General features: G+C 42.1%; 1 protein-coding gene across 1 annotated transcript; it reads right to left on the bottom strand.

Moving 5' to 3' along the window:
• Positions 1 to 4,420: 4,420 nt before the first annotated feature.
• Positions 4,421 to 9,453, bottom strand: kcnk4b (potassium channel, subfamily K, member 4b; the record flags this gene model as incomplete). Its single annotated transcript, XM_079237912.1, has 6 exons — positions 4,421 to 5,017; positions 5,104 to 5,246; positions 6,252 to 6,438; positions 6,530 to 6,690; positions 6,800 to 6,914; positions 9,265 to 9,453. The coding sequence occupies 6 exons, from the start codon at positions 9,451 to 9,453 to the stop codon at positions 4,421 to 4,423; spliced, it is 1,392 nt and encodes a 463-aa protein (XP_079094038.1).
• Between the last annotated feature and the right edge of the window lie 1,527 nt (positions 9,454 to 10,980).

Here is a 10,980-nt window from a genome sequence, read left to right as displayed (position 1 = left end):
CCGCTGAGAATGAAAAAGCATGACATTCCCACAGGGATTTATATACAATATAAACATAGCCTAATTTTGTCTGACCATATTGGAGCTATATGTTCATCTCGCTTTGGTATTTTTAACCTAAATGCCAAGCAATTTACCTAAAGTACTAAACAATTCAATGTTATTTGAATAATAATGACGTTATGACGACATTTTTATTGTAATTATGCTTTAAGCTTTAGAGGATACATGCCCCTTACAGCACACATCTATGGAAAATGCAGTCATGCTGTCGCTCTTGTGACATTGAACCAGCTCCCTCCACCAGTACACTAGTTGGACAGGAGCCAAGGAAGAGGAGATCAGGAGATCACCGCAATGGGATGAGACGGAGAAATAATCAAGGGATAGTAGTTTGGGGGATAAAAGCCGGCAGTTTGCCAGATGCGTAATCAAAAAATAGTACCATCGATTCAGTCTCAGACATCTCTTGTGTGTGCTTGTTTAATGTTTAATGTGGCCGATAACAACGATTCAATGATTTTTCTAGTTAACTGAGAGGCTGCTTGCTTCTCGAAATAGGCTGCGACCATGCGCTCTCCAGCATGCCTAGTAACAGCTGGCACAGAAGTTGTCACGGAAGAGTTGACAACCTTGTCCACTAATTAATAAAAACAGGACGTTGGATGAAAAGTACATGTATAGCAGCCCAATGTGTACTTTGGATAAGTGAGTATTTCCCCAAAGCGTGCAGCATTATCGCTCTAATTATAGACCAATAAACGTTAGTCTAGTCTGTTTAAACCAATAAGCGCGAGTACCTCACTTGCATTGAGACATTCGCATGGAGTCTATGCAGCGGGCTCGAGGCACGGGAAAGGCTTTCCGTGGTGAGCGCATGAGAGGAAAAACTGACGGCAGTGTCATTGCGACCTTGAAAGCAAGGTCATTCAGTCTCTGCTGCAGACACTGCAATTCTGCGGGGCTGCATCACACTGGTGCAGTGTCTGCATTATCATCCAGTTGGAGGCGAAACCGGTCATGCTATAGTCATTAGATTCAGTAAAAAATAAAAATAAAAAAATAAAAATTGGATTTGTTGGAAACAGTTTGTTTTATTCACTGCGTTGTAAGTGATATAAGTACAACCGTGTTACTTTTGACGACAACGAGGATATGTGTTCAGGCTGAGGTGGAGGAACAGGCTAAACTGCGAATGCCAGCTGGGGTCCCCCAGGGTGCTCCTTACAGCAGGTCCTGACCTCAGACAGGTGTCAGCTGATAGGCTACATAAATACCAAGACGCCATTGTGCCTGACACACAAATAGCATTGGGCACTGCATCCGTGAGTCATGGATAACATAACTGATAGAGAACAGTCTCCACCTATTCTATCAACACATTGATCTCCATAGATTGAATACACAGCGCCTTTGAGGATGCTGACTAGAAACAGGTCTTGTTTCAATTTGTCCGATAGCTGAACAATCTGAGGCTTAATGTATGTATAAAGGGTAACACATCCTAAAACTGGGCATTAGTATACTGATTTTCAATACTAGGATCTAGAAATAAGGACTCAGAGCAGCATGGCTTTATTATGCCACCAGGTTACATTTGATGGAGTTTCACACCACTGAAATGACCAATTCCATGAGTGCAAAGAGGTTTTGTTAAATATGTCCCATCTTAATGAGTGCACAGTGTCCATTTGTGAATTATAGAAAATGTCTTCCTGATGCAAACGTTGCAGGAGTCGTCTCTCTGCAGTCTGTGTTTCTGTCATAAAACCTGGGGCGTGCAAACCTATGTTGTATATATATATACATTTATATGGTGGATTGTCCCTTTAATTGCAGGTCAGGAGTGTTGCCTACATCAGCACTACAACACTACCCAGTGTTTTCCCTCTAGTGGCAACACACGGGTAAGTGCAGCAGCGGAACTGATGACGTTATAGCAGCTGAGTGTGTGTCCTCCAGTGAAAGGTCACCCACTGCCACAGCACATCATCACCGCCTGCTGACTTCCTGATCGCAATGCCAGAGCGCTGCCTTTACTTTTTACATATCCTGCAGTAAAGTGTCCGATTTCTAAAGGGCAGATGAACAGTCACTTGGTTTGTGGTTTGTAAAAACCACTTTGCTTACTCACCATAATATTCTGCTTACTCACCAGCAAAATGAAAAGTGCAATTTTTCTCATTTCAAATTAATTCAGGCACCAACAAACAAACGCAAGTTTCGCCCCCAAAAACCTTGGATGTATGAAAGTATGCTGTATAAATTAGTCTTGGACTCTCAGAGGGAGGGAAACGTGTCGGTGTGCCATCTGCTGGTTGTGTTGAAGGATAATTAAAAAATCTGCATTCATTTATCCCTTAGCGAGGCAGGGGGGTAATCATAAATGACCATCAACTCCAACTTTTATGAATCCAATATTTGTGCTATCAACTTGTCTCTGGAAAATGAAACACATGCAGACAACAAAAGAGCTGCAGATACCGTTTGCTGCATCGCCACGTTTGTCCTTGGTGCCATTTTCAGATTGAAACACCAAGGTAGAGTTTCCAGCAGAGTATCACTTACATGGATCAACGGAGGAGCGACAGCGCATGCTAAAAGGGCCATATTGACAACCTGAAGGGCATTTATACAGTACATCCATAATCGGTACTGTATGTATGCTGCTCAAATCATGCAGCACGTCTGGCCTGTCTCCACCAACCTAAGCCTGTCTATGGTGATCATTACAGCCACACGAGTGTGTTCATCCTCACCCCCGTCTCTGTGCACCAAAGAAAGGCCTGTACTTCTGTTTACTGACAAAGCCATGACAAATGCAAAACATAATTTAGAAACAGCTGATATTGCCTAGAATCCGTTTAAAGCCTGATTGGTTTCTCTCGGTACCGTCATTTTTAGCTGCTCTTGGAATGCCAGTGTCGGTCGGTCGCGCTGAAGTATTTCAACAACCATTTGATGGATTGCCATGAGATTTCCTACCCAGACTTTCATGGTTTCTGGAGGGTGAGTTCTAATGTCTTCGGTGATACCCGGACCTTTCCCCACCATCAGGTCAAGCATTGCTGTAGATTCGTTATGTTGTTACACTTAAATTTGTTTTTGTCTGAATATAACAGCTAATATACTATCATTTTTAACAACAGCCTGCCAAATTAGAAAGGGGAAGTTAAGCCTTTTGCCAATTGACAAGGGGATTTTACATTTTATATGATGACAATATTTCATCCTAGAAGAGGCTAACGCTGCCACCAACAGGTGTAGACATTTTATATATGTGACTGACTGATTCTATGACCAGCTTTTCTGCAGGAAAGACGCTAAAACCTCCAAATACATAAATACAGAGAGAGAGAGAAAGAGAGAGAGAGAGAGAGAGCTCTTCATTGAGATATATATATATATATTTTTATTTAAATATATATATATATATATATATATATATATATATATATATATATATATATATATATATATATATATATATATATATATTCTACTTTAAATACAAGACACATATTGTAGCCCAAGCCTGGTTAGTACACATCATGATTCAGCTCTCCCTTATGCTCAGCTGTGTCGGACATGTTGACCCACTATGTCATGTATGGCATGTCATTCTTGGTGCACCAGGGCACTAACCCAACCCGTGATGATTTAAAAGATGTGCGTTCAACAGATGTTTCCCAGAGGAGCAAATGTGCTGGAACAGTTTAAAAATCAAGTACTTCTAATAAAATGTGAAACGTGCTTTTAAGACGCAATGCAGCTTTGCTTTTTAAAAAACAAAAACAAATCTTTATTACATATATGAAGGACAGAAGGATTAATGAGTTTTGGCCATCAAACTGCAAATATTATGGTTGTACACAGTGTTTTAAAAAAGTGTTTTAACATACCAAAGATGTACAAGATTGTTTAGTATACCCGTTTACTTGTTGGCAGGATTCAAGAGTAACTGTCTCAGACCAACGCTACCTCTCTTTAACATGAGCATCACACTGCTGTGGCAACTTTCTGACCACATGGTTGTTTTTTTTGTGACTTTTCTTGTTTCCTGCACTCATTCTTAGATTAGTTAAAGGTAGGGAACCCTCATGTTGAGTGGTAGTGCATTTCTGTCTTGGCCCAGTAGAGAGCAGTAACTCCTCAGAAAGTACTGGGAACATTGGCATACAAATCCCTTCATCATCTTTGGTTGAGGCATACACACTCGCATGCTAAGAGCATTAAATGCAAGCCACAAGTGGCCAAGGCTTCTGCTGCCTGCTTTCATCTTAAGTGTCTGTAAGTAAGCAGTACATATATACAAATAAAATGCTACATTGACAACGTCTTTGTCAGCACATGAACACGTCTCATATCTCTCAGGGCGATACTTGTGCAAGCGGTGGAGTTTCTGTATGCAGCTTCGATCTTAACACTTCACTGGTAGAGCTGGAACTGGTTGGGGGCTTCCAAGGGGCTCCTTCTTGTCACGGCTGGAGCCGTGGATTTTGGGGCTTCTCTGCGGAGCGGGTCTTCTTTGACGTCTCCTCTTGGGCGGCCGAGAGCGTGCACAGTTGGTTTGTGACGTATCCAGCAGAGGATCCAAATGCAGTTTACCACTCTGGGCATCTGAGGACTCATCAATGAAGGCGAGGTTCTCCCCAAAGTAGTCCAGAGGCTGAGACAGGTGGGGATCTGGAGTAGTCTCCTCTTTTTTTGGCTCTGCAGTTTTTTCTTCAGGCACTCGCTCTGTCTGAGTGACCTGAGAGTCTGTTTCTGATTCAGACCTTGATTCATTAGAGGAGGAGGAAGAGGAGGAAGATCCAGTCTCGGTCTGACTCTCACGTTGCTCTTCTTTCCCCTCAGGGGCCCCGTTAGGCGACTGACCATGGTTGCGAGGGCCGTGGCGATGCTTTCGCCGACGCCGTTTGAAGGGGTCATCGATTTTTCCTGCAATTCGAAAATCCACCGACATATTCTGGATGTTTTGAGTCCAGTCAGTAGCGTGGGCCCGGAGCTCCTCCATCTGAGAGAAGGGGATAAAACCAGAGAGGATGGAAGGGAAGTGGCAGCGGCATGACATGATAAAAACAGACATGAGAGGAGAAGTACCTCAGCTCTGGTCTTCTTTGATAGAACCCGAAGCCATTTACCAATCATTGTCAGGATAGATGCAAAGTAGGCAAGACCCAGCAAGATCCAGAACCACACCAAAGGCTTGTACCAGTGGTCACTCCCCGCATTTCCTGAATCCCCTTTGAGAAGATACAAAGACACAGTATGCAGTGTGTAAAGGAAACACATCCATTCATCTTTTTTTTTTACAGAGTAAATACACATTTAAGATAGGAGATACTAAATAGCAGATTAGATCATCAATAATTCACCTCTTACAAGAAAGTAATCCTGAATTATTTATGAGGCAAATGAAAATTGTTTGTGCGAGGTGAATTTAATGCATTACAACTGACATATACCTATGGGTGGCTAATTAAGTCATGCTCATACTCATCTACAGATCAATAAATTCTAGGAAAAAGCACAAATATGCAAAAGGAGGCGCAAGTCAGATATAAACAAATAAGACTACAGCAGAAACTATGTTTTCACTTCAGCTGCTTGGCACAAACAGTAAATATTGATTGATCTGTGTATTCAATTATGTTCAGTGAAGACCAGCTATCAGTGAGAGCAGTTTCACAAGCATGTCAGAGAACTACAGTGGCTTTCAGGCGATGTAAAAACATGAAAGGCTCTTGCTAAAGCCGGCTTTTGGTTTGTCCAGTCTGGGCTACTGTAGAAATATGGCGGTGCAACGCGGCAAAATCCGTGACGAGGACCCAAAAGACCCACTCCGTGAGTTGATATGATTCTAAGCTATCAAACACACAACAATTCCTAGTTTCAGGTGATTACACAAATGAAAACGTAGTTATTAATATTTTTTTCCAGTTCTGATAAATACTGGTGCTTTAAATAAGGGATCTGAACATTTCTGGGCCCAGCATGTGGTTGCAATTTTCCCTCCCTCTTTCTTTCTTATTTCTTAAATGCAGATTTAATTTCTTATATTTCCACAATGGCAGTGATATAATACAATTCATTGGCGAGTGTATAAATAAATACACATTGTGTTAGAATGAGAATGTAACATACATGTTTTGTATAAACAAGCCTAATGTAAAGTCCCCCCTTTGTTGTTTCAGAGTCTGTGCACACTCTGTTAAGAATCACGTGGGTAATCAATTACTATTATATACCTGCAACGTAGTCTCCAAACCCCACTGTTGTCAGGGTGATAACGACAAAGTAGGCCGACTCCAGAAGAGTCCACCTCTCCACCTCTTGGAAAACCAGAATAGGCACAGCGACAAAGAGCAGGCAACCCAGAAGGATGGACAGGACGGCTGAGATCACCCGTACAATGGTTGGACTAACACGCCATTTCTGTCAGCAGGTGGAAACAACACAGTGGCATGAGACAGATAAAGTGCAGTGCAAGCAAAGAAGACATTGGAAGCTTTGTGAAGGGCCTGACCCGGAAGAGAGTCTCTATTTTGGCAACAGCTTTCCTCAGCCAAGTACCCAGATGGTCTCCGACTCCAGCGAGCAGGATACCAAACATCGGGATTCCCACCAGGGCGTAGAAAATGCAGAACAGCTGCCCTCCTTCTGTCTTGGGGGAGATATTTCCAAAGCCTGAACATGTTTGGTGAGAGGTGGAAGATCAGGCAAGTTGAGGACACAAAATGTAAAGGTCAAAGATTGAATGATGTTGGCGGCCTTAATGCTCCTATTGGACACCCACCGATGGTTGTGATTATAGTCCCTGAGAAAAAAAAGGCACTGGCCAGATCCCATTGGCTGACGAAGGTGAAGTTGCTGTTAGGATCCACACCAGCACCGATGGCCTCCACTACTTCCTGGGATGGTAAAGTAGAGAAGAGAAGAGTTTAGTGGGTAGTTCATGAAACACTTCAGCAATCTGTATTTAATCGGATAGTAAAAAGAGGGGTGAGCTAAACCGTACACTATTAGCACACTCGATTCATTTCTGACTTCTGAAAGTTTCAGAGTTTCTTTTTATTATCCAATTAAATAGTCCAGTAACATTGGCAATGCTGTAGAAAATGCATTGTCATGGCATCAGCAGCAGGCAGTTAGTGACAAGGAAGCGACTGGAGATGTACGACTGTGACGGCTCCATTCTGTCCCGAGTGTATCGAACCACTGCCAGCACAGACTCCTGATCTAATTATCCGTTTTCTGTCTGTTGGTGCTTAAAGACATTTGTTAACTCTGAATTTAAAGCTGAGTATGATGGCGTCGGGATTGAACGTGGTCTCATGCAGACATTATTACTTTTAATAAATTAGAAGTCTACAATCCCAGGGGCAGGGCTGCGTCTGGTTGATGTGTCTGTTGGACTGACGCCACTGCATGTGTCGGTCCCAACTCATTTGGGAAAATGGATTGGTTTCTATTGTTTTACGATTCCATCTGTGCTTTCACTTGAATTGCTGAAGCTCCTAATTAGTGCAAGCATGGCCAAATATTTGCCAAACTAACACAGCACATCTTAAGTTGGGAAATTAGCTGAACTTCACTAAACCTGACTTCACATTATTCAAGTTGAGAACAGATTGTAGTAGGAACTTATCTATTGAGGACCTGTTGAAACATCAGCTGACATTAGTTCAGTGAAACCTGACCCGCAGTGCTTGTTGAGCAGAAAAACATGTGAAGAATTACTTTGTAACAGCTGCCTGGTTCACTCATGAACAGGACTACTTCCATTTCCATATGCACCTAACAATAGATACAATATGTTTTTATTATAGTGTGTATTTCTGTTACTTCAATAATGTGGACAAATTGCACGGTAACCCTTCATTTTAGAAAGCCACCATATGTTTTGTATTAAGGGATTATAATGTATATGAATAGATTGTGCAACATACATAGACCTAAATTAAACAATATTTTCTATTTTTCTATGAAATAATTTGAACTCAATGTATTATAATATATTATATAATTATATAGTATAGTATAGATTTTTTTCTTTGATCTATATAGCAAAGCTGTGCATGCAACCTACCTAGCAGGCTAACTTGCTAGGAAAGACCATATCATTAGCAGCTAACATTAGCGGGTTAACTCAGAGTTACGCCTGCAGCATTTTGAATCTAAATGTTCCTCAGAGAAAGACACAGCTAACATGCTAGCTCGTTAGCCAGCAAGGTTGGTGGCATTAGCAGCCTTGGTAGGCTAATGCTAATGCTAATGCGTAGTGTGTTTATTTACAGCAGCAGCAATGTTATTGCTCTAGTTGACAGGAGCGAATTGGATATTGTCCGTAACAGGTGTGCTAGTTTAAGAGAGGCAGGGGGGGCCTGTGATTGTCTGAAAGGTAAAATAACACTTCATTAAATAAAATGTGTCACTATAAATAGGGCGTTTTGAAATAACAATGTCTATAATTAAATATAAATGATCTAAAACCCAGTTTTCATTAAAATAATTGATGAAATATAATTGATAACAATCAATAATTTCACAAATTATTTTGTAATTTATGTATTAAAAAAAAATCCCTCCTGTGTTTTTAATTTAACCAGTAAACAGGATGCACTCTGGATCTCTTATCAACTTACTTTATTTAAAACAAAACGTGACTTCCTTGTTTACATCGCTCATGTCCTTCAGTCCCTTTAACCTTTTTGCAAATGCCAATGGCTACAACCAACAGTGATATACAACTTTCATTCTGGAACAAGGACAAACATCTCAAGAACACAGCACGGTTGCACGCATGGCTCTTAACGCTCAGCTTTCATGCACTTGCACACACATACTCGAGCTGACCCATCCTTAGCTGCTCAGACCACACCTGTTATCAGGCCCACAGTCCACAATGCTGCTCCACAGCTCCAAAGCTATAAACAATATAAAATGTAAAGCAGTCAGGCCAAAATGTATTTTTAGACAGATGTGGGCTGTCTCTAAGTTTCAGAACCTGAGGACCAATAGTGACTAAGAGGGGGGAAAGTACACACAAAACATTTTACCACGCCACAATAATACATAATACAAAAGAACATATTCCATAAAATTATCAGTTTGACTCTCGGTTTTTTTTTTTTGCCAGCAAATTCATCTATAAAATGCAAATTATCATTCACAGGTTGTGTGTATGATACTTTTCAGTGGCTACCAACCCACATTAAACACATGCTGTCATGAGACACATCATGAGAAGGTCTGCTGTACCTCTATAAGGGTCTGTAGGTCGTCCGGGCCCATGCAGGTGAAGTTCAACAAGAAGTCCCGGCGTGTGCTCTGCAGCTGCATGTGCTTTCCCTCCTCTCGCGGAGCCTCCAGTGAGCGGAACACCACAGCTCCCAGCACCAAGTAGAGAAGCACCCCCGTGAGGATGCCGAGCAAGGTGGAGCAGCGCATGGCTGCACCTCGACTCAGTCCGAACGTAGGCTGCTGTTTCCCTTTGCCAGCCTCGGGGCTGTTGTGGCCGGGATCCCAGCTGCCGCAGCTGAAACATCAGCAACCACACGAACACAAGGGTTTCAAGCTGGAAACGGCGCCTGACTGCAACCCGGGCGGTTTACACGTCTGCACCTGAGGCATTAAGAGGCCTCACCACAGACGCTGACACACAGTAAATGAAACATCCTCGATAAAACGGCAGTCATCTGACCTGCCTGACACTTTGAACGGATTTGACTGCACGAGTACAAAAAAAACATACATAATCAACATCATAAATGCAAAGACAGATACAGCCATACTAGTTGAGCTTATACCTATCAATCCGCCTCAGTTGCCCACGCCTTCGTCTTTTCAAGTCCTTCTTGTCACCGGGCTTGAGGATGGAGTCCCTGGATCCGTAACCACTGGGGAGCCCGTCCACCTCGCACTCTGAGGGACGGGACACTGAAGCAGAGGCACATATTTCCACATGCTATTCAGCATTCACAGCATTTATACGGCGGTGATTTTGAATAAGACAAGAACAGCAATACGTTCACTTTCTCACAAAAGCTGTCAGTAGTGAGGATAATCTTCTGTGACAGGCAACAACACGGTGAAGCGGTCAGGCGTGGCAGCATCACACAGTCTCACGTTCTGGTACCAAATTCACCTGTTGTTGTCTTTTTCTTGATGGTTATCTAACCATATGCATCATGTATAGCCTTTAGATTGTGATACGGTTCAGCTTGGTTCTATTCCAGCCACACCTTTGTAGAATCAGCAGGAGAAAACTATTGTCGGAGACGTATTTCCTTTTGGTGACGCAGATCAGCAGCTGCAGAATAAATATAAAGTGCAGGTATACCTCCAAATACATCAGATATGGACTTCAGAGATTGTCATATCGTTGGAGGAGCAGAAATGTTAGATGTCTAGAAGGGAAATCTGGGGAGAGTGATAGATGTGTCCAACACTCCCTTTGTCCCCAGATTTTTTATCATTTCCAATTCACTCTGCATCGCTGGACTGCAAGCCAGAACAATAAAACCAGCTCCCGTCTTCTTAAGTTCGGTAGCTGCAGCTCTCTAGTCAGCAGATCTGACAATATTACAGCAATAAACTGTCACAGGGTGTCAGAAAAAATATACACTTCTCTCCACAGTTTTGCCGGGAATACACAACGAGACTGTTCACTGACCAAATTGAACACAACACAGCCAGAAGTTAGCAGAGTAACTCATACCTATATTGGTTAGATTCATTTAAATGGCTGGTTGTAATATAAATGCAGGGTATACATTGGCATAAAAGGAGACCAATACAACGATGCATGTGTAATTGTCCACGTAACAATATACCAACAATATACTGTAGTTCATAAATTACTTAAAGATGATCCACTTTTTTTTTTTGTTCAACAACACAGTTAAAAGCAGCAGCTATCTGCTGCATACCTACCTCATACTGCAACACAGAAAGCCAGACAGATAATACATCAGT

The sequence above is a fragment of the Taurulus bubalis genome (assembly GCF_910589615.1).
Source record: "Taurulus bubalis genome assembly, chromosome: 2".
Lineage (NCBI taxonomy): Eukaryota > Metazoa > Chordata > Actinopteri > Perciformes > Cottidae > Taurulus > Taurulus bubalis.
The sequence above is the reverse complement of the archived record's forward strand: the minus strand, read 5'-3'. Positions and strand labels throughout refer to the sequence as shown.